Raw genomic sequence first — 24,558 nt, forward strand, 5'->3', positions numbered from 1 at the left:
ATGAGGGATACAATATTTGAAATGGACGTCTCTATTTTTGTACACAACAGAAGTATAAATGTGCCTTAACTCTGTAAACCTGTAAGTCATGTTTACATGGAACGTGTGTTGTCCAGACTGACTTTTCAGTTGTCAGGATGGCCGAGTGGTCTAAGGCGCCAGACTCAAGGATTGACTCCTTCCTCAGTAAAGGGACTTCTGGTCTCCAAATGGAGGCGTGGGTTCAAATCCCACTCCTGACATAGATTTTACCTGCAGGTTTCATTTCTTTAGTTTGGTGATACAGATATCTTGTACCGTACTGACTGGACAAAATCAACTGAGCTACACTGTGACTTTCTCAGGGTCGTGGGTTCGAGCCCCACGTTCAGCGTTCATGTTTGGTACTCTGGGCTCAGAGGACAGCTGAGAGGAGTGTGTTACATTGTACTGGGACTATTACAGACCTTACAGAGAGGTGTCCACTCATCAGATCACCTTCCCTTGGATATGTTGGACTTGTCATGGATTAACACAGACACGTTAATGTATATATGTTGTTAATGCAGTGTCCACTGTCACATAAAGCCAGGGCATCTGTTGTTAACACATCTAACTTGTTATGAAGTTTTGAAATGAGCTGAAAGTATCTCCTAGTTTGTTCTGACATTATTAAAAGGATTTGATCTACTGACAGGACAGTGGAGGCAACGCCACATATGAGTAGCACATGCTGCTTTTAGCGCAGCTCAGTTCCTCCAGTGGGATTTCCCATTGGGATGCTAAAAGCCCAAAAGGTTCACCAGCGGATCTAAGTTTGACCCTGATTATTAATTAGCGGTAGCACCTCCCTGCTGAGAGAGGCAAGCCAGCCAGTCTCTTTTCCATCCTGTCTTCATGAGCAGTTTCACGCACACCCTCGTACAGTACAGACACACTTCTTCATGGTGTGTAAGCAAGGCGGGTAACTCGCCATAGCGCATTACATCAGAACAGTGAGTGATTGTGTCTCTTTCAGTAAGGGAATTCTGTACTACAGTTGAAGAATGAAATGCTTCAGAAACAGCCGAAACACAGGAGAGCACTCTTTTACACACAAAAGCATCGTTGAGGACATTTTTATGGTATTTTGCATTTTTAATGGTCTACAGTGGAATTAGATGCATCAGTAAGAAAAGACAGGGAAGAGGTGTAAAAGGTCAGTGTTTTGGTTCATGAGGTTTTTCAGAGTTTTGAAATGACTTCATGAATGATGGCGCAAAGCTCTGACTTCTGATCTGTATGAGAGTCAATCACTAAAGGTAACAGAAATATTTAATGTTGGCATGGCATTACTGCTGATGTTAGTTAGATTATTAGGCTATTTGGTTATTGATAACTTACTTGACAGAATATTGTCATATACTGGAAGTGGGGTGTGAAGTAAGTGGACACAGAAACCACCCTTCTGAGTGTTCTCAGCCCATGAGAGTGAGGGCAGCTGCGAAATATGACCCTTAGGGCAGGCAGATATAGCCCGGCTAGCTCAGTCGGTAGAGCATGAGACTCTTAATCTCAGGGTCGTGGGTTCGAGCCCCACGTTGGGCGGTTGAGTTTTGGACTCTAGACCTGAAGGACAGCTGAGATGAGTGTGCTACACTGTACCTAAAGACACTCCAGAGAGTTGTTTCCTCATCAAATCACCCTCCCTATGTTGGATTTGTGATGGTTGAATACAGACACACATGCGGTCAATGCAGTATCCACTGTCACGTAAACCCAGGGCATCTGCTGCTATGATAACAACACATCTGAATGTCCGACCAAACTGCTGTTGGTCAAGTTGTTATTGTAGGTAATGTAGTCTCCAAGTATTGACAAGTAAGACGTTTGCATAGATTAAAAAAGAGGATATCTCTCGTTGTTTTTATCTTTTCTTCAACTGTCCATTGTGGGTCTGGCAGTGTTGTAGAACTGTAAATCTATGAACAGATATCTTCATATAGATGCATAATCTATAGGCAACTGTACAAGATTTTTTGTATCAGATGCACTCTGTTTTTCATTTGTAGTACACGCTTGTGACCAGTCACGTTTGAATGTGAGCTGCGTTTGGTGCCTACACTTAAACAATCCATGTGGAGAGAAAAAGAGTCAGAATGCACTGGCTGAAATGCTGTAGTCTGACAACAATTTAGCTTTTCATTAGCTTTTTTCTAATATATCTGCATTCTCCTGAAATATTGGCCCCCAAAGGCTTTATTGCCATGAGACAATAGCTAATGAGTTCTGAGACTGAGAGGAGTGTAATGCTGTATTGGTGAAGAATTCTTTTAAATAGTCTCTTTTCCTTTTATTCAACATTAGTGGTTTTCAATATGAACAAGGGCTACAGCAAACACTTAGATTCACTATCAATAAATCCATATTTTTTTGTTTTAGTGTGTTTTTTGGAGGGGGTAATAGATGATTTTGGACTTGCTGTGTTTTCATTACGTTAGAATGAGCCAGTTATATCTACATAAGCTCTTCATGGAGTTTGCCAAATTGTTTCTACAGTAGCCTTGAACAGTGGTTCCCAACTGGTCCAGCCACAGGGTCCAGACTTCTCCTTAGTCATTATCACACACAGTTTAATATATTCATGGTCATTCATGGTCATTTAGCTAGCTTGCTGTCTCTCTTAAGTAGCTTTCCATTAGTCATTCACTCTAGAGTGTGACACAGGAGTGGATTTTCAGTCCTCAGCCCACAAAAATAATCCCATCCCGTCCCAATCCCACAAGAATGACTCCTGTCCCATCCCGCTCCCGTGTGAATTTTACACATCTTACAAGCAGCGTATGAAGATTTAACACCATCACTCTCGAGTCTTAAAGAATTCTTTAGTACTCCAGACTTGCCCGAAAGCTTTGTCAGGGTGATGCACGGATCATTTTCCTTCACTTTCACTTGTAACGCTGCCTTCCCTAACTCCTCCGACTCCATTTTGGCGGCTGGTTGCACCGTGCATCAACATCCATATACGTCATGCACTGGTCAGGTGGCTGGTTGCTGGTTGGTTGCAGCCAGCCACCTGACATGAGAGAATAAAAATGAATAAAACAAGACAACAAATCGACCAGATTTGTATTAAAAACAAGGAAATAGCATTTATTCATTGTGAAACTGTATATTTGTATATTAAACTTGACTATTGTTATTATGATTCCCAGTCCCGTCTGCTCCCGTTGACTTTTTTCCCCATCCTGTCCTAATCACGTGACAAATAGTGAAACTGATTCCCATCCCGTGGGAATCCAACGGGAATCACGTGACCCGTGGGACTCCCGAAAAAATGTCAGCCTCTTATTCACTCTACAGCAGGAAACGGCACTTCAAAATGAAAGCTCTGTGCTGGAAATGCACTGTACTTCAAAATAAAGTGTGTTTTTTACAAACTTGACACATTCATGGTCCATTAGGTCCATTAAGAATGGACCTTGACCCACTTTTGAACCACAACCTAACAGCTGGGAACCACCGGCCTGGAAGCAATCTAACACTAGCTCTAGATGGGGCCATTTAAATTTTTGCGTTTTTGCGTCAGCCACCGTACTTCTACATGTTTGGCACACAGGAGAAGTTTCAGTTCTTGAACGTCACTGCTAGATCCCATTATATCGACACACTAGACCTTTAAGAAGGTAGAAGAAGCAACTGTTTGGCTCAACAAGTGACCCAAACATTTAATGTTTTATTAAGGTAATTGCATAAAAATTCTGCGCCCATGGACAAAGTGATTGCTTGACTGTTCTGCCCTGCACAACTGCGGTCTGATCTGTTGGCCCTTTGCTCTCTTCACTATGTAGTGTAGCAGTTTAAAAGGAGTTGTTTCTCCTTGTAAGATTATCCACCAACCAAGTGTTAACTAGTCGTGTCACATTGGCAGCCTACATTGTCTTTACATGCTGTTCCTGGTCTCAAATAAGTGTGTGTGTTTCAGGGGGATCTGTGGAGGAAGAAAAATCCTGATTTCATCGTATAATGTGGCCATAGAAGGTTTTTAAAAATGTGGCCAGTGAGTGAGGCTCGCTGAATGTCTCTCTTTGGAGTTGTTTCATAGCACAGTAAGAGTCTGCTAGGCAGGCATGGGAGGCTAATAAAGAGGCACAAACACGCACACACTCTGACACACACAGCGCCGTATAAAATTATGCCTCCTCCGGGATTGTTTCACAGTACAGTGAGACATTGGAAAACACTGTGGACTCATTAAACACACACACACTGCATACGTTGACCACTGCGGGTTGTGTAATACAATAAAAACATGTCGGCGCATACGTACTGTACACCTTAATAAAATCAGTAAATTCAAAGAGTTAAAGTCCTGCAAAGACTTCCAGAGGTCAGTGTTTTGTTCATATTTCACATTATTATTACTGGGATGAATTCAGGCATATTTTTAGGTATTTGTTTCTGTTAGTCATTACATATTCCTTGTAAAGGGAAAAGAAAACACTGGTGTTATTTCTCCCTAAATGTCTTCCTTATATCGCCACCATTCCTTCCATTCTTTCTGTCTGTTTCTCATTTGTCTTGCATTCGATCCACAGAGCTCCGCTGCAGGTCTGGAAAGTGTGGACAGTCTTTTTTTTTTTACACTTTCTGACAGAATAGTCCGGATTAGAAAGTGTGAGAGAACAGCTGTTGCACATATGTTGAATGTGTTTTTAAGGCATTGAAGCCAGATTTTAAAGAGATGTGTTCACATACTGGTGTATTACACAACCGTCTCGGAGCGATAACGTCCTGGTTGCACTGCCGCTGTCATGCATCGTAACATAGGCTACAGCAACAGAGGTGTTTTGAAATGCAGAAGGTGTAGGATCCCTGCAGCCTTTAACTCCATCATTTTCTCTTTGCTTCTCTTTCCGTTCTCGGCTCCGGAGGGAAATGTTCAGTAATGTATTTCGTAATGGACTGTAACCTGCTGGCAGGTTCTCACTGGAAAATACTGTAACTAGCACTATTTACAACTCTGATAACGACCCTGCATTAGAGTGTGTTTTTCTGTGTTGCAGTGTGTGTTTGCACACACTGTATGGGTGTGCACTCACACACAGTGTATATAATATAGTCTGTATACACAGTACGGTGTCTGTGTGTTGTTATGAGCCAGGAAGGTGGTTCAGCTACTCATGAACACACCAGTGTAGATGGTCTAGAAAAACACAAACTCCTAGTTCGTGTGTGTGTGTGTGTGTGTGTGTGTGTGTTGAGTTTGCAGTAAATAAGGACTCAGAATCAGAAGTGACAGTTACTTTGATTTGCTGTCAGCTTTCATTGTTGCAGCGTTGCTGCCGGAGGAGAGTGTGCAATAAGATTTTTTTTTTCTCCACAAAAACCACCCACATCTAGTTCTTTCATTTGTTTCCCAGGATGCTCAAACACACAAAGTTATTGAAAAATGAATGTTGAATATATATATGTGGAGGTTTATATGTGATGTTCAGACATTATCAATGTTTTTTCACTGCTGTGACAGCTGAGGCTGCCTCTTAGGTTTAGGAAACATGGTAACGCCCTATGTCTGGGATCTGTGCATTTCTGTTTGTTTGGTTTTTGTTTGTTTGTTTGTTTTTGTTTATCACTTAAGTCATGCGCCGCACAGTGGTGTAGTGATTAGCACTGTCACCTGACAGCAGGAGCATTCCAGGTTTGAATCCAGTGGCTGGCTGTGGCCCTACTCTGTGGAGTTTGAATGTGTCAGCGTGGGATTTCTCCAGGTACTCCAGCTTCCTCCCACAGTCCAAAGACATGCAGGTTAACTGGTGACTCTAGATTATCCGTAGGTGGGAATGTGAGTGTGAATGGTTGTCTGTCTCTATAGCCCTTTTTAGATAGGAACTGTGCAAATTTGCAAGAAAGCCCAATCAGTCTTCTTTCAGCATTGGCAGTCTCAAAACAAAATCGGGGTGTGTGGCAAAATGCCGCCTGCCTACTTTTGTTTATACAAAATGTGCCTTTTTCGGGGCAATGGGGGGCGTGAGCAAGTAACAAAAGGTGTAGCTCAGAGGGTGACGTAACCAGTGATGTGGGAGGGAAGCCGCGGCTGGTCAGTCCTTCTGCGATTCTCTCGTAAGTCGGCCCATCCTTCACCGTTCATCTGCCGGTTAATGGCCTCTTCGTTTGCGAGGACAAGGAGGGCGCGCAATTCCTTGTCTCCCCAGTTGCTCATCTTTACAGTGTCTTTCAGGTTTGCGTTTCCCTCTTGCTACTAGCTGCTTGCTACTTCCTACTATCAGCTGTTCCCAGTTTATCCACCGCCAGTGGGTCGCACATGCAGTGTCATCAACAGCTCCTCCCACAAGTCTTCAACAGCCCCTCCCGTTGATTAATGAATTAATGAATGAACTTCTGTCATTGTAAATACAACATGCAAGCAATGAAACAGCATCAGACTCATTCTATATAGTGCAGTAAATACAGAATGTAAGCATCAGTGGATAAGATGGAAGTGAAGAACTTGAACACAATGTCTAACAACGTGTCAGAACAGCAAGCGAACATCTGACTTTGACTGCATTGGATGCATCAGACATTACACACTGCCCATGCACACTGAATCTGTTAAATATGGAACTCCATTACATCATGTAAACAAATCAGAGAAGTAAGACTGGAAATATAACAACTGAAAGGATGGGTGATTACTTGCTTCCTAGGTTTGTACTTTTTAAACAGAAAACATGTTTGATATTGTGATATTTACTGAAAATAACACACAATATAGCCAAAAGTAAGTGGGTTGTTAAAAGCATTCAGCTCCCTGGGGATCTCTCTCTCCAGCCAGCTGACACTTTATTTATGTATTTGTAGTGAAATGATGAGGTATTGTATAGACAACTCCTGATTTCAACCCTGTGAATCAGCCATTCTTGTTGCCACTTTCAGTAACAACAGGAGTAAAATAGGAGAAGGGCGTCAGACAAAATGGCGTGCTGCGTCGTTAACACCTGTTAGGACACTACAATAGAAAACAAAAAGTCGCTGATGCTTGCTCGTTGCATCAAGTTAGCGACATAGTCCATTCTTTGAACAGTATATTCATATATTTCTTACATTGCTATATGTGATTGTTTCATCTATGCTAAATGGTCACCAAAGTGAAAAGAGGCTCAGTCTTTATAGTCGTTGTCTGTCTGTTGTCAGTTTCACACCTGGTTGATGTGGTATGGAGCGTCACTATGGTTGCTATGGTTACATGCAGTTTAATATCCCTGCACGTCATATAGAGCAGTGTTTGAACTATGCTGGAGGTGTTCTGATAGACACACATTTAATATACAGCTGCAGACAAATCAGAAACAAATATTTTATTTTAAAAAGTTGACATCATTCGAACTGACCAAAAACCTCCCACTACACAGAGAGTCGGTGTGAAAACGTATATGGTTAGATGACTCCACATTCTGCCTTAATTAAGTGCATAAAGCAAAAAAGTCAAGTCAAAATCAGAGATGACATCACATGCATAATATAACTGACACAACAAATGATAAAGAGAGATTTTGATTGATAGAGTACAGATAGAGAATGAATGGATCCACTTGATTGTGCGTGCTGAGTGATGATAAGCATGGAGCACAGGGTGTGGACAGACTGATGAGATTGAATATACTTTGCCAACACACACTAACAGCCCTCCTAACAAGCTTCCTGAATAGTGTGTGTTTGTGTGTCTTATCTGTGTGTGTATGTGTCTCATGGGGGGTCTTGTCTCGTACCCCCGAAAAATGTGTAACTGTTTAGCTCATCTGACCCTCATTCCCACACTGACACACACAGACACACACATTTTAGTCATGGCCACTGTAAAAACAAAATTCCTGGTTAACGAGGGAATCAGATTTGTGTCCCTCTCGGTTTTATCAAAGCCGTTAAAGCCTCAGTGTGTAAAAATGGTGAGTAACAGTGACATCAGCGGTCACATTCTAGATTGCAGCGCTCACTCGCGCTCACTCACTCACCCCTCCCGTCGGGTAAGTGACAGTGGCCTCGTAGGACCAAAAGCCTTGCGCGGACAGCAGAGTTTTTCGAGTTTTTCAGGAGTATCTAGCAATGAGGTATTTAGGAATCTAAACCATGTTATGATATGTTATAGCTTACCAGTGAGATATAGGTTATCTGTGAGATATACAGTACAGGCCAAAAGTTTGGACACACCTTCTCATTCAATGCGTTTTCTTTATTTTCATGACTATTTACATTGTAGATTCTCACTGAAGGCATCAAAACTATGAATGAACACATGTGGAGTTATGTACTTAACAAAAAAAGGTGAAATAACTGAAAACATGTTTTATATTCTAGTTTCTTCAAAATAGCCACCCTTTGCTCTGATTACTGCTTTGCACACTCTTGGCATTCTCTTGATGAGCTTCAAGAGGTAGTCACCTGAAATGGTTTTCCAACAGTCTTGAAGGAGTTCCCAGAGGTGTTTAGCACTTGTTGGCCCCTTTGCCTTCACTCTGCGGTCCAGCTCACCCCAAACCATCTCGATTGGGTTCAGGTCCGGTGACTGTGGAGGCCAGGTCATCTGCCACAGCACTCCATCACTCTCCTTCTTGGTCAAATAGCCCTTACACAGCCTGGAGGTGTGTTTGGGGTCATTGTCCTGTTGAAAAATAAATGATCGTCCAACTAAACGCAAACCGGATGGGATGGCATGTCGCTGCAGGATGCTGTGGTAGCCATGCTGGTTCAGTGTGCCTTCAATTTTGAATAAATCCCCAACAGTGTCACCAGCAAAACACCCCCACACCATCACACCTCCTCCTCCATGCTTCACAGTGGGAACCAGGCATGTGGAATCCATCCGTTCACCTTTTCTGCGTCTCACAAAGACACGGCGGTTGGAACCAAAGATCTCAAATTTGGACTCATCAGACCAAAGCACAGATTTCCACTGGTCTAATGTCCATTCCTTGTGTTTCTTGGCCCAAACAAATCTCTTCTGCTTGTTGCCTCTCCTTAGCAGTGGTTTCCTAGCAGCTATTTGACCATGAAGGCCTGATTCGCGCAGTCTCCTCTTAACAGTTGTTCTAGAGATGGGTCTGCTGCTAGAACTCTGTGTGGCATTCATCTGGTCTCTGATCTGAGCTGCTGTTAACTTGCGATTTCTGAGGCTGGTGACTCGGATGAACTTATCCTCAGAAGCAGAGGTGACTCTTGGTCTTCCTTTCCTGGGTCGGTCCTCATGTGTGCCAGTTTCGTTGTAGCGCTTGATGGTTTTTGCGACTCCACTTGGGGACACATTTGAAGTTTTCGCAATTTTTCGGACTGACTGACCTTCATTTCTTAAAGTAATGATGGCCACTCATTTTTCTTTAGTTAGCTGTTTGGTTCTTGCCATAATATGAATTTTAACAGTTGTCCAATAGGGCTGTCGGCTGTGTATTAACCTGACTTCTGCACAACACAACTGATGGTCCCAACCCCATTGATAAAGCAAGAAATTCCACTAATTAACCCTGATAAGGCACACCTGTGAAGTGGAAACCATTTCAGGTGACTACCTCTTGAAGCTCATGGAGAGAATGCCAAGAGTGTGCAAAGCAGTAATCAGAGCAAAGGGTGGCTATTTTGAAGAAACTAGAATATAAAACATGTTTTCAGTTATTTCACCTTTTTTTGTTAAGTACATAACTCCACATGTGTTCATTCATAGTTTTGATGCCTTCAGTGAGAATCTACAATGTAAATAGTCATGAAAATAAAGAAAACGCATTGAATGAGAAGGTGTGTCCAAACTTTTGGCCTGTACTGTATGTTAGGAGTGTTTTATTTCTAATTGTTTTGGTAACACGAGCATTAGCACAGTAATGCTAAAATAACATGTTTTATGTGATAGTCACGGCACAGTGTGGCAAATATAGGTTGGTACGATTATATGTGTCTCCAGAGTGTTCTTCCACAAGACACAGGTAGATGAGGAAGAGGGAGAGGGAGAGGAGGAAGACTGGCTACCCAGAGGGAAGAGGAGGAGGAGAAGGTGGCAGCCTTCGCAGCAGCGCGAGAGGAATCAACAGATTAGGCTGTAGGCTAGGCTAACCATTTAGCTGTAGCTCTGGGATAACGTTAGCCAAGGCTAGGATAACGTTAGCACGTAAACGTAGCTGTCACTCGAACTTAGACGAGAGGGAAAAGTAGTTGCAAACATGAAGCTTGAATTACCTGTCCAGCAGAAAGCAAGCAACCTCCACACCCCTTGTGAAATCCTTCTCCTTCAGTTCTTTCCACCTGGAATAAGCAATGCCGATATTCACTTGCGTTTTGTCCCGTCCTCGCTTATCTGATCTTTTTCTTTTATTTGGTGGCGTGGTTTCCCTCTTACGGGGCAGAACATGTGTGTGGTCCTCCATTTAAAGTGCAACAGAATCGTAAAAGTACAAAGCAGGTTCACGCAGAAACGCCCCGGATTGAGCTTCATCTTCTCTGTCTCCAGTGACGGCAAGTTCTAGGTAAACACGAAAGGCGAAGCGCGTATATCCCTTTCGGCCACTGTATTCAAATATGGCGACGCAAGAAGGCAGCCTCCAGCAGACCGCGCCCTGCCTGTGTGTATATATAGAGAAATCATTCTAAGCCTATGAGAAAGCTTCCATTTGTATGTGAATTGCATTACACTTGAGTAAATATATATTTATGAAAGCAATAGTTGATATTTGCTAATAAACAACCACGTAAATTACACATTGTAACTTTAAATTTGGGTCTGGATCAGTTCTCTACATATAAGCTATAGAAATGAATCTGTGTAACAATTATGTATTGCAGTTAGCTGACTGTAGTGTTTGGTCTATCTTATATAAAATGCCACGTCAGAAGACAAAGAAAAATGTAGCTGGATATATGCTTATTTTAAGTCTTAGTCTGAGACACCATCTCCCAACATGGGCTTTGAACCCACAATTAAGAGTCTCATGAAAAAAATGGATCAGATTTTGGGGCTGCATTAGTTCTAATGGGCTGAGAACCCTCACTCAGTTGGATTTGTGTATTAACTCCGGATTTTGTTGAATTTGTTTTGTTGCTGACACAGTCTGCTACTTGACTATCAGGTCACTTGTGTAGCTTTTTTTCTATGTTCTCATGATTTTAAAGGCTTCGTGTACATATTCAACGAAAACTTGTTTAACACAGAAACAAAAGATATCTGTATCGCCAAACTAAATGAATATTAACTGAAGGTTTTAACTGTGTCAAGAGTGGGATTTGAATCTACCCCTCCATTTAGAGACCTGAAGCCCCTTTTGTCAGCCCTTGAGTGTGGCACCTTCCTCTGCTTGGCTAGTTATCGTCATCAGCTTTCAGAGGGGCAGTTTTTGTTCAACACATCATTTGGAAAGTGTCTTGATGACTGAACACTTCACTTTCAGGTCCTCAATACAGACTAGACTGTAGCATTTCAGGGTCAGTCAGTCTTAGTCTAAAACTCTTTCGCCCAACGTGGGGCTCGAACCCACGACCCTGAGATTAAGAGTCTCATGCTCTACCGACTGAGCTAGCCGGGCCAGTTTGGATGTAAAATCGATCCATTTTCAAGCCTGCATTAATTTCAATGGGCTGAGAACTTATTATGTTCTCATGACTTTGTAGGCCACATGTACATTGGAGCGCAGCTCGAGCCACATTTACCTGTCCAAACTCGACCCAAATCCGAGACAGTTATAACCGAGCCCAGCCCGACCCCAACAGACTTTCTAATTTTTAAGTCCGAACCGACCCGAGCCCGACGCAGTTTGATACCTGACATGGTTACCTGCATGGTTTTCAGCAGTTTTAAACTTTCCTGATAGCAAGTTTTGTCTAGCGGCCTCCATTTTCATTAGTTGAGTTTGAATATTTGCCGCCTCCTGCCTGAAATGTAACTATTGGCCAGCATTGTCACGTAAATAAGAAATTCTGGCACTTGAATAGGCCATAGCACAACACACCAGCATGTCAAGTGGGTCGAACCCCAACCAAACCCAAGAATAATTTTCTTATTTGTTAACTGAACCAGGCCTGACCCATTGGGTTCTGATGGATCCTGTCAGGCTCGGGACGGGTATCGACACTCTAATGTACATACAGGCAATGTTCATGTGCAACTTTAAATCAACAGAGATGAGAAGAAAGCAAGATGGCTCACTCCTTAGCTACTGCCATCATCAGCTCTGGAGAAATCGTTGTGTTTAACTTATTTTTTACCAATTGCCCGATCACGCAGTTGTGTTGTTGGATTTACTAGCTCCACATGGCATATTACCTGCCCCAGGCAATCGAGCAATCTTTATTGTTAAACTCTGCAAAAAGAATGAAACCTGCAGGTAAAATCTGTGTCACCTCTTTGTAAAGGCTTATAGTCACAGTGCAGTTTGTCACACCCATCTCAGTTGTCTAAGTTCAGAGTTTAAAATTCCACCGCCCAACGTGGGGCTCGAACCCACGACCCTGAGATTAAGAGTCTCATGCTCTACCGACTGAGCTAGCCGGGCTATGTTTGTTGAAAAAATCATCAAATTTGGACGCTGCATTAATTGTAATTGGCTAAGACTGCTCATCCAGTTGGATTTCTGGGTCATCTCCCCAAAATATAAATGGATTTTTTGTTGCTGACACAATCTGCTACCTGACAGCTCACGGTGTAGCTCAGTTGTTGTTTCACTTCAGTTCAGACAACTTTATTAGTCCCCAAACGGGCAATTCAGTTCAAGCAGTCACCGTACAGTACATGAAACAATGACGACGGCAACAAGCAGCAGACAGACAGGAGCACAACATTATGTCAGAGACAACAGATCAGTACATAGCCAAGGCCACAAAAGGATCAAAAAGAGAGACAGTCACTGGCACTTACACCACTGCGCACCGAATGGCAGAGTGGCACAATTAAATAACAGAAAAAACAATAAATAAGTGGGCATACAGAGATGCATTGCATGTCAAGTTCCAGGAATACAAATAATGGTTATATTTTCATTCCAAATTACTACCACCAACTAGGTTTAAAAGCCTTATGGCAGTCAGACCAGTCAGTTTTGCCATTTTGTTCAGTCAGTACTCTACAAGATATCTGTATCACCAAACCTGCATGTAAAACTTAAGTCAGGAGTGGGATTTGAACCCACGCCTCCATTTGGAGACCAGAAGTCCCTTTCACTAAGGAAGGAATGAACCCTTGAGTCTGGCGCCTTAGACCACTCGGCCATCCTGACTACTGAAAAAACAAATGACAGTCTGGACTTCACAACTTACATGTAAACAGAACTTAGAGGTTTACAGATTTATCGGAGACCTGGAAAATGTATTACAACACTCAAAAGCTATGTATTACTGACTACGTTTACATGCACACAGTAGTCTAGTTTTTGCCCTTAGTCTGAAAAAGACAATATTCACACTAAGCTGTTTAGATGGCAAATGAAGATGAATTTTCCACTAATATTGATGGGTAAATCCACTCCTGGAGACCAGAAGCCCCTTAAACCCTTGAGTCCAGCACCTTCATCTGCTTGGGCAGCTAGTTGGCATTGACAGCTTTCAAAGGGGACACACACAGCAGTTATATGTTTGATACATCCATGGGAATGTGATTTGAAGACTGAACACTGTACTTTCCTGTCCTCAGTACAGGGTAGACTGTAACATGTTCATGTGACATGAAGTTTTGAACTAAACTACAATCGCCCAACGTGGGGCTCGAACCCACGACCCTGAGATTAAGAGTCTCATGCTCTACCGACTGAGCTAGCCGGGCTGTTTTGCCCAAAAAAATTGATCAAATTCAGACGCTGCATTAATTGTATTGCCTTCTGGGTCAACCCCCTGAAATATCAATGGATTTGTTTTGTTGGTGACACAGTCTGTTTATTTACAATCAGGTCACCTGTGTAGCACAGTCAGTGTTTTACAATGAATTTGGCCATTTTCTAAAACAAAAGGAGACATATCTGCATTGTCAAACTGATTAAAGCTCTATCAGGAGTGGGATTTGAACCCACACCTCCATTTGGAGACCAGAAGTCCCTTTCACTGAGGAAGGAATAAACCCTTGAGTCTGGCACCTTAGACCACTTGGCCATCCTGACAACTGAACATTAAACTACCGACTGGAATTAACAAGTTACATGTAAATAGAGCTTAGATTTACAGACTGATTGGAGAGTTGCATATTTCTATAATAGAAAACATATGCTTGTGGGTAAATACTATTACCAACTGTCTTTAACCAGGGGTTCTAGAGTGTTTAGACTATACACTACTGTTTTGGATTTTCTTTGGGTTTCCTTTTGACTTTATGTGACTTAATGTGACATCCCATCCTCCGTTATCTCATCATTTCTGTGTCTGTCTTCTTCTCACTTCAGCCTGTGTTTGAATCAGCCGAGCTCTCGTGTTTAGTCTCCATGACTTTGCTTGGTGCTTGAAGACATGGACTGCAGTGTCCAAAATCACTTCCTATTTCCTATATAAGACACTATATTTACTTTCCTCCATTTTTTTTAGTATCCAAATTGGATTGTCAGATTTTCTAGACAAGGAAATTGCAGATTTTAAACCTGTCGGTGATGACGCAAAATGATGAGGATTCATATGTGTCCGAAATTTCAATTTGTTGCTCACTTAACTGTTGAGTGTCTGGTTTCAGTGAACAAGTGACTTCAGCCAATCACAGAAAATACAAAGAAGCAGGTGTTTTGCATCAGAGTTCATTATATGCACCTGTGTTCTTTCATTCAGTTTGCTCTTCATGCCTGTAGAAAATCTGTGCCTGAACATTTGTGTGTAATTAAATAGGGTGCTCAGATTGTTTTTACATACATTATAATAAAGAATAAAATAATAGCTATCAGCATCCACTGTTCTCACACCACCTCTTCGTCTCTCTGTCTCTCTCTGGCAAGACTTTATGTGTGTTTTTATTCTGGTAAAATCTTTTAAATAGTCATTGTGGGCTGGTTTAGCCTTTGCTGTTGTTATATTTTGTACACAATAATTATTTTTGTCCCCCATCACTCCCTTCTTCCCTCAGATTCTCTCTCCTCTCCTGGATCTCAATCAGAATCGCAGTAAACTGAAGCTGTATATCAGTCACCTGACCTCACTGTGTCAGGAGCGAGACCCAATCATACTGCAGGACTTTGCCCCGCCCCCCGCCTATCACCGCTCTGACTCCGCCTCCTGGCAAACGCAGCTGCACAGCATGACGCAGGAACAGGTGAGACCGTGTGTGTGTGTGTGTGTGTGTGTGTGTGTGTGTGTGCTTTTGAAAGATGGGTAAAAACATCATGCAAAGTGAAGACATTTCTGTGTGTGTGTGTGTGTGTGTGTGTGTGTGTGTGTGCATAGGCACGGAATAAAGTGAGGACATTTTGTCACTTCCAATTCATCATTTCCTAAAATCAGCCACCTAGTGTGTGTTTTTCTGTGTGCACGCTTGTGTGATGTGATGACGTGTGTGAGTTTGTGTTATTGTTCTCGCTGTGTGTGTGTGTGTGTCTGTAACTGTGCGATGTGTGTGTAGGAGTAAGGGCACACACTGGCAGATTTTTGGCGCTGCCTTTGACATTATTGAAAAGATTTATTCCAGCGGGTCACCTGACGACAAGCTCCTGGCTGCGGAACAAATACTGTTTCAGACGTTTTATTTTACAGGGAGTAATCTCTGCTTGGAGCCTTTGGCTGCGGGAGGAGGGCTGGTTCATGTATGGAGCAGGGAGGGGAGAGACGAGCATTTATTTATTTATTAAACTGTCGAAAGAGTTGTCATCCGAGAGTGGGAGGAGAGCGGAGGAAAGGGAAATGAGGATACAGAAAGGTGAGGCTTATAGGGAAAGTTAAAGAAAGGCTGGCTCGCTTGCTCGCCTCGATGTAGCTGAGTTGTCATGGTAACCGCTTGTGTTTCCAGATATTGAATATAAACACCATATTATTAAATTTTAAAATTTTGTGGCCGTCTATGGCTTCCCCATGTCTTTCTCTCTCTGTGTCCTTTTCTCCATATTGAAAACATATCAGGCGATACACGGTCGCTACATGTGGTATACATTGAAAAATGGTAACCCTAGACACACACACACACACTCATGGAGCAGTGTGACAGAGTGTGTGGTTGGTGTACAGCAGGACTAGTTTCCTACAGTCTCCATGAAAGCCCTATTGTATGTCTTAATGCTGGGAAATGTCTCTGTTTAGCATGAGTGCTTCAGATATGGCACAGCATGCTACGGTGTCACTTTAAATAAACTCTGAATAAACACAATTAAGTTGACATTTAATCACTGTGTACATTAAAGGCACAGAGAAATGGTACGGGTGACTTTCACAGACAGACAATTACTGCACGCATTTTTCATTGTCGGCCTGAATGCAGTGGTCCAGAGGCCGCGGATCCACATTTTTAAAAGGAAAAACTTACTCTAAATTAAAACTAATCATGTGGGCTGGCATGAAAGCTTATCTAACAAGATTGAATGCTTTTAGACAACCAACTGCCCACCCTGCAGTATTTAATTTCTACCTTATATTTATAAAAACATTTAAAAATACTGAAAACAGTCAAACCAAACTGTGCTCGTGGCCACATCCAAGCCAATTTTACAACAGAGGCCAAAAAAGATCTTAAAAGACCGTTCTAACCAATTGACCACAAATCACTTGTACTTTGAATTACTGCGAAACATTGTCAAGACATGTTGCAGTGTTTTCAGTTGTCTGGTTGCCTTCTGCACATTTGATTCAGGCTCTTGAGTAACATCATCCATCACAGAAAACACTGTCTGCCTGTTTTTGAGGTTAATAAGCATTGCATGGTACAAAGCAGTTGCAACATGTCTACCTTAGAGATAGGTATAGTAAGATTTTAACAATACCACAACTCTTACCGATACTGATTATCGATCTGGTACTTAAATAATACTCTTATCAGTTCTTTATGGAGGTTTTATAAGTGGAAAAACAAAACAAATTAGGAACAGAATCGCTTCATTTTCTATGTATGTAAGCACTGTATTTGAATTAACATTCTGCTACAGCATTTTCTTTGAATTCAATTTCAATTTTTGATTTTATTTATAAAGCACCAGAGGGCCTCCGTTTGCCTCAGAGGGCCTTCGAGCATCCCTCTGTCCTTGCATCCTTGCAGCAGATAAGAAAAAATCCTTTAAAGGGCCAGTGTGTAATATTTGGCATGGTTTATTGTCAAATCTGTATCTGAATCTGAATATTCTACCCATTAATATGTTTATACAAGTGTATGATCGCTATAAAATAAAATTCGTTTGGTTTTCGTAGCCTTATAATTATGCTTTTATATATATATATATATATATATATATATATATACAGTACAGGCCAAAAGTTTGGACACACCTTCTCATTCAATGCGTTTTCTTTATTTTCATGACTATTTACATTGTAGATTCTCACTGAAGGCATCAAACTATGAATGAACACATGTGGAGTTATGTACTTAACAAAAAAAGGTGAAATAACTGAAAACATGTTTTATATTCTAGTTTCTTCAAAATAGCCACCCTTTGCTCTGATTACTGCTTTGCACACTCTTGGCATTCTCTCCATGAGCTTCAAGAGGTAGTCACCTGAAATGGTTTTCCAACAGTCTTGAAGGAGTTCCCAGAGGTGTTTAGCACTTGTTGGCCCCTTTGCCTTCACTCTGCGGTCCAGCTCACCCCAAACCATCTCGATTGGGTTCAGGTCCGGTGACTGTGGAGGCCAGGTCATCTGCCGCAGCACTCCATCACTCTCCCTCTTGGTCAAATAGCCCTTACACAGCCTGGAGGTGTGTTTGGGGTCATTGTCCTGTTGAAAAATAAATGATCGTCCAACTAAACGCAAACCGGATGGGATGGCATGTCGCTGCAGGATACTGTGGTAGCCATGCTGGTTCAGTGTGCCTTCAATTTTGAATAAATCCCCAACGGTGTCACCAGCAAAACACCCCCACACCATCACACCTCCTCCTCCATGCTTCACAGTGGGAACCAGGCATGTGGAATCCATCCGTTCACCTTTTCTGCGTCTCACAAAGACACGGCGGTTGGAACCAAAGATCTCAAATTTGGACTCATCAGACCAAAGCACAGATTTCCACTGGTCTAATGTCCATTCCTTGTGTTTCTTGGCCCAAACAAATCTCTTCTGCTTGTTGCCTCTCCTTAGCAGTGGTTTCCTAGCAGCTATTTGACCATGAAGGCCTGATTGGCGCAGTCTCCTCTTAACAGTTGTTCTAGAGATGGGTCTGCTGCTAGAACTCTGTGTGGCATTCATCTGGTCTCTGATCTGAGCTGCTGTTAACTTGCCATTTCTGAGGCTGGTGACTCGGATGAACTTATCCTCAGAAGCAGAGGTGACTCTTGGTCTTCCTTTCCTGGGTCGGTCCTCATGTGTGCCAGTTTCCTTGTAGCGCTTGATGGTTTTTGCGACTCCACTTGGGGACACATTTAAAGTTTTTGCAATTTTCCGGACTGACTGACCTTCATTTCTTAAAGTAATGATGGCCACTCGTTTTTCTTTAGTTAGCTGATTGGTTCTTGCCATAATATGAATTTTAACAGCTGTCCAATAGGGCTGTCGGCTGTGTATTAACCTGACTTCTGCACAACACAACTGATGGTCCCAACCCCATTGATAAAGCAAGAAATTCCACTAATTAACCCTGATAAGGCACACCTGTGAAGTGGAAACCATTTCAGGTGACTACCTCTTGAAGCTCATGGAGAGAATGCCAAGAGTGTGCAAAGCAGTAATCAGAGCAAAGGGTGGCTATTTTGAAGAAACTAGAATATAAAACATGTTTTCAGTTATTTCACCTTTTTTTGTTAAGTACATAACTCCACATGTGTTCATTCATAGTTTTGATGCCTTCAGTGAGAATCTACAATGTAAATAGTCATGAAAATAAAGAAAACACATTGAATGAGAAGGTGTGTCCAAACTTTTGGCCTGTACTGTATATATATATATATATATATATATATAGCAAGGGCCTTGCTTTAGAGAGGTCGCCATCTTGCACCGCCATGTATGTACGGCAGATCGAGCGGACAATCCAGCCAGCCAGAGAACGCGTTTTGCGTGTATAAATGAACCAACGAAGACAGCGGAAGGAAAGAAGAAGGAGGAGGAAACAGTAGAGAGTGTTAGTAGTTTGTCGATAGAGAGTAGTGAAAGGTGTTTTTAGTTATAAAGTTTGCAAATGGACCACACTTACAACGCAACAGGAGAGAATGAACCCGAACCGTCATCTGCGAGGAAAAGAAGACGCAACTTCACTCCTTGTGATGCACTCTCTGCGGCGCTTTTCCTCCTGGTGATATATCTCCCCAATGATGGTAGCACCGAATCCCTTTCTGTGCAGCAAAATGGGAGCGGAGGATTCAGCCTCTCTTCTCGCCCGCTCAGCATCCAAGTTCCTCATCTGTATGCTCCGGCTCAAACAGGTATGGCTCTGGGTCTGTGTCCGCTACAAGAAACTCCTCAAAATCGCGTTCAAAGTCTTCCATTGCAGCTACTATAGTCCGGCGATATTGCTAGGCTAAATAAACAGCTGAGCTCTGTTTACAGGCTACGCTGTCAGTCAGTGTGCGGGCTGGAGATTGGTGGAGCAGAGAGGGGAGGGGGTCCCCACTCGGTATGGTAAACAAGTATGTGTGTATGAAGTGTGTATGTTATGCTAGAAGAGTCAGAGTTTGGGACGGAGTCTTTTACCCCCTGGAGCGTTATCGGAGTTTTTGGAGTGCTCAAATAAACTGGCCTTTTTCCCGAACGCTACTCTTGTCTCCTGCTCGTGAGGGATTCATTACAATATCGTAACATGGTTTAGATTTCTAAATAAATATTCACCTCATCGCTAGATAGACCTACTCCTGAAAAACTCGTGTCTGCGTAAGGCTTTTTGTCCCTACGAGGCCACCGTCATTTACCCGACGGGAGGGGTGAGCGAGTGAGCCCTGCAATCTAGGATTTGACCACTGATGTCACTGTTGTCAACTGTTTTCAACCCATTTTACACAGTGGCCCTTTAACTAGGAAAAAATGGAAAAAACTCAGAAACCCGAATAAATCAATATTATAGACTATAACATACCCAAGGTGGATGGGGTAACGGGAGATGAACTACGAGGTAGGCGGTTGAAAACGGTTCATTTCTCCGCCTGTATGTGATGCACTTTGGCTAGATGTTTCAGAAGATTGCTCGTGTTTCCGCCCTTACATGCGTAGGAGTTGATGAAGTATAACCATACTTGGGAGCATTTTGCTCTCTCCCCCATTGTCACTGAGAGCAGGGCCTGTGTGTGTGTGTGTGTGTGTGTGTGTGTGTGTGTGTGAGACACAGAGTGGCAGAGCTGGCCCTGCCCTGCCCCCTTGAACATGCAGCAGGCTGCGATTTGGATATTGCACTTGGCCATAATATTTTGATTAATTGTGTAACCCTATTTGGGGCGTCAGTAGCGCAGTGGTTAGTACAGAGGCAATGCCTCGCTGCAGCGGTTGCAGGCTCAACTCTGGCTTGCAACCATCTCTGCATGTCACACACACACACACACACACACCCGCTCTCTCCCTCACCCCCTCTTCACTCTGTCCTGCACAGTAAAGGCAAAAAACCCATAAAAATAATCTTTAAAAAAATCTGTAGCCCTATTTAAAGTCACCACAACACAGTAAACAAACTCAGATTTTTTTCCCCCAGACACCCAGCTTTGGTTTCTCTACCTCCCTATTTTTGAAGTTTCAAGGTTGTAGTTCTAAGTATGCCCATATGTAAGCAACATATGATGTCTCACAAATTGGCTCCCCACAAATTTTGTTACATATATTACTTAATATAAAGTTTCGTAGGTTAGCTTTGGGAGTATAAACATGGTGATGACATACCGTAAAATAAGTCAAAGTTCACTTGGCTTCACACAGGACACAAACACTGGTATCCTAGGGAAAAGACCTGTGTTTGTTTGACCCATCCACCACCTCAACCTGCCCCTTCAGATGGACTTTTGCTCTTAATACTACTTCCTTCTTTACTCCCATCAGTGCATTGGTCAGGTGATCGCAGTCTTGCAGACTACGTGGGTCATACATGCATTACTGGCTCATGATTTGATATGAATTTTGGTGCATTACTTTTCTTAGATAAACATTTGAACAGTGCAAGGGAGCAGCCTGGTGTATGCTACAGAATTGCTCATACTCTGAATTGCTATGAATTATGATCTCTGGTTTAGGGGCTGGTTAGGTTTAACCAAACTGCTTGTTAGGTTAAGGAATTTCAGTCATTGTAGAAGAATGAAGAATGGCACAAATACTTTTTAGCATGTGTGAGATAATTATCCCAGTATACAAAATTAAGGATAAAACCAAAAAGAGTTATTTTAGAGAGTGCTCATTGAATTGTTAGGTCAGAGTTGGGAAGGGAAAAAAGCAGTTAATTACAATGCTCACAGAGCAACGAGGATACTTTCATTTTGAGGTTTCTGGGTGGAAACTGAACTTTTCTTTCATTGCATTCTTGTATCCTCTTCATCATGTTCTCTTCTACCATTACTCTCAACTTCTCTTTCTTCAGGCCTTTTAGTTTCAAATGGTTATTGGTCCTCTGGCACCCAATATAAAATCTACATTAAGGAATTTAGGCATCACTTTGGATTCTCAATTGAACTTTGAACCACATGTCAATAATCTCATTAAATTCTGCTACTTCACCTAAGAAATATTATCAAATTAGATCAGTTGTGTCTTTTCCTGGTCTAGAAAAGCTTATTCATGCTTCTGCTTCTCACACCTTGACTAATGTAGTTCACTGTTTACGTGCCTCATTTAATTTTCAGAATGCTCCAGCTCATATTTTTACTGGGACCAATCTTAGGTCACATATCACCCCAGTTCTCGCCTCCCTCCACTGGTTGCCAGTTAACTTCAGAATTGATTTTAAGAGTCTTTTAATAACTTTAAGGCACAACATGGTTTAGCGCCCAGTTATATAGCTGAGCTTCTGACTACCTTCGCTCCAAGTCATGACGTGAGATCCTCAAGCCTACCCTCACTAGTCATCCCTAGGACACATATTTTTATAGGAAAGCTTTCTCTTCTGCCTGATTTGTACTTGTGTGAGCTTACGTGTTTTATTTCTTATTGTTTTATATTTTTCTCATCTCTTAACAGTTTTATAATTACTGTAATCTTATTGTTGTCCTGTTTTCATGCACTTTGTGAAGCACTTTATAACCTTGTTTAGATAAGTGCTATGTAAGTAAAGTTATTATTATTATTATTATTATTCCTCTGTCCCTTACTTGTCCTAAGGTGCCTCCATCAGCATTACCTTGTACTCTGCTGCGTGTCAGTGTAGGTGTAGGAGCTAGTAGGTTTTTAAAACGCTTCTTTTTTCTCTCTGTTTTTGGTGATATTTTTCCCTTCACGACACCACAGTTTGAATCTTTCTGCCTCTCTCTGTCCAAACCCGCCCGTACCCAGGCAGTGCCACTTGGCGCCATGTGTCTGCTTTAGACCCCGACCCTGCCCACACACAATCACAGACACACACACTGCCTGTCTTTCATTCGGGCCCGCGTTTCTCGTTTTCCTTCATCATGTGTCGCCATCACCCTGGCTGACCCTCTTAATGCACACACAGACTCCCTCCAGACTGCCATGTTCCAGTGTGCCAGCCTCTCTTCTCTGTCTTGTGGTGAGTGTGTGTGTGTTTTACAAGCTTCTCCTTGGCTCTGTTAAAATGCTTGGCACTCTGTAAAGTCATTAGGATCATACTAAAATAGCATGTAAAACACACACGGACAGACGCACAAACACACACACGTGGAAACCTACATATGCCACGCCCACACATGCATTAACATGACAACAATCGTGAATGACCACCGGAGGCTTGAGTAACTCTCCTCTGTTCTGGTAAACTGGAGCGAAAGCCGACAAAGAAGCCTGTTAGAGGAAAGGGTGGTGGGTGAGAACAAGTTAGTCTTTAGTGTTTATCAACTGGGCACCTCCCAGTACAGATAACTGGTTGCATCAAGAATCCCTTAAGGAGGCTCAGCAGTAAATTCATGTCTTTAGCGAATTCCTGCTTTCTGTGCTGATAAGTTTCACCGTACTGTAGATATGTTTGACAGTACTGGAAACCAGAAGTACTTGAAAAACAAAATCTCCAATAAAATATCCCAAAATGTGTCCACAAACTGCATTTTTAAGGATGGTATGCAAGGGAAGTTATCAACCGACACTTCACAGAGTAAGGAGTGCGTCAGAGTTTAATTGCTGAGGTTTCAAAACGAAACTGGTGTTTTTCTCGACTTGTTTCGAGTTGTTTCGAGTTGTTTCTCAATGGCAGACGTAACAGAACAAAAGGTTCACTTCACAGTACAAGAACATGCACGATACAAACACCCAGTTGTTGTGGCAAAAACAGGAGATATCATCTCAGCACAACCACAGCACAGCGCCGGTCAGCAGATTTTGAGCAAAATGTATCTTTTAATCCATCAAGTGAAGTGAATCAAGAGCCGTTTATTGAGCAATACAACAATGAAATATATTTTTAAAGCCCTCCTCGATTTGTGCTAATGTCTGTTCCATTTAAATGTGATGATGCGGATTTAGATGCAGCCTTGGATGTTTATTGCATGAAATCCTCTAGTTTAGTCTTTTTAACTCTCTTCAATATCAATTCCTACTGAAACATTTACATTTCTGTAGCTACTGAAGCATAAAGAGGAAAAAGAGACTTGTTGTAAAGCAGTGTGGCTGTAGGGATGTCAGTGTTGATCGGTCCTCCACTTTGGTGCAGACAGAAATATCTCAACAACTTTTAACTGGATCAACATTATTTTGATACAGGCATTTGATTTTGGCCTTTTGTCTTCAAAGGATGAATCCTGATGACTTATGATTCTCTGGCTTTTTCTGTAGTGCCACCACGAGGCTGACATTTGTGATTTTGAGAGAAATGCCTACTGGATGCATTGCCATGAAATGTGTTTCTCTCCAGAGGATGAATTATAACATTCCCTCAGCCTCAGCTGTACTTTGCATTTAGTGATAATTAGCAAATATTAGCATGCTAACACTCTAAACTTAGATGGTAAACATTGTGAAGATCATACCTGCCAAACATTAGTGTGTTAGCATTGTTATTCTGAGCTTGTTAGGCCCCAGTCACACTGAGACGCATCGCTACAGGAGCGGCCGCTTCCAAAAGCTTTGGTCTCCTCTCTTTTTTTTTTAAAGTCTGTAACCTACATGAAACGGTCACAAATCTCTGTAGCTTTCTCACAGACTAGAAGCTAACTAGCTAGCTAGCCTATTTATCGGCATAGTAAACGGCATTACACTCACCAGAGATTTACCTGACTGCTTGTGCAACTCCATGCATGTGTTCACCAATTAGTGTCTGAATAATGGGGTGACCTATTGAAATTAAATACCACTAATATCAACCTTTGCCATTGTCCCACTACTGTAAACCCCAGTCCATCCATGACACGAAATTTTACATAAAACATAACATGACATAAAACCTTTATGTTCACTTGA

At 42.1% G+C, this 24,558-nt stretch overlaps 1 protein-coding gene and 7 non-coding genes across 16 annotated transcripts in view; 3 read left to right on the top strand and 5 right to left on the bottom strand.

Annotated features, from left to right (window-relative positions):
* The window catches only part of LOC117249617 (ELKS/Rab6-interacting/CAST family member 1-like), a 216,466-nt gene that overhangs the window by 167,163 nt on the left and 24,745 nt on the right, over positions 1–24,558 (top strand). For all 9 annotated transcript variants that reach the window (XR_013490432.1, XR_013490433.1, XR_013490431.1 and 6 more), the window contains one exon: positions 15,023–15,208. Coding sequence is in view for 6 of the 9 variants with exons in the window: in XM_078165427.1 (XP_078021553.1) it covers positions 15,023–15,208 (186 nt within the window). In the remaining 3 variants the exon portion in view is untranslated. The remainder of the gene's footprint in view (positions 1–15,022; positions 15,209–24,558) is intronic.
* Positions 132–242, top strand: trnal-caa (transfer RNA leucine (anticodon CAA)). The gene is made up of 2 exons: positions 132–169; positions 197–242. It is a non-coding gene; the product is annotated as a tRNA-Leu (tRNA).
* On the top strand, positions 1,494–1,566 carry trnak-cuu (transfer RNA lysine (anticodon CUU)). Its single transcript has one exon. It is a non-coding gene; the product is annotated as a tRNA-Lys (tRNA).
* trnak-cuu (transfer RNA lysine (anticodon CUU)) lies at positions 11,447–11,519 on the bottom strand. Its single transcript has one exon. It is a non-coding gene; the product is annotated as a tRNA-Lys (tRNA).
* trnak-cuu (transfer RNA lysine (anticodon CUU)) lies at positions 12,413–12,485 on the bottom strand. Its single transcript has one exon. It is a non-coding gene; the product is annotated as a tRNA-Lys (tRNA).
* On the bottom strand, positions 13,094–13,205 carry trnal-caa (transfer RNA leucine (anticodon CAA)). The gene is made up of 2 exons: positions 13,168–13,205; positions 13,094–13,139 (listed from the first exon to the last, which is right to left on the bottom strand). It is a non-coding gene; the product is annotated as a tRNA-Leu (tRNA).
* Positions 13,675–13,747, bottom strand: trnak-cuu (transfer RNA lysine (anticodon CUU)). The gene has a single exon. It is a non-coding gene; the product is annotated as a tRNA-Lys (tRNA).
* Positions 13,967–14,078, bottom strand: trnal-caa (transfer RNA leucine (anticodon CAA)). The gene is made up of 2 exons: positions 14,041–14,078; positions 13,967–14,012 (listed from the first exon to the last, which is right to left on the bottom strand). It is a non-coding gene; the product is annotated as a tRNA-Leu (tRNA).

This window comes from Epinephelus lanceolatus, chromosome 23 (assembly GCF_041903045.1).
Source record: "Epinephelus lanceolatus isolate andai-2023 chromosome 23, ASM4190304v1, whole genome shotgun sequence".
Lineage (NCBI taxonomy): Eukaryota > Metazoa > Chordata > Actinopteri > Perciformes > Serranidae > Epinephelus > Epinephelus lanceolatus.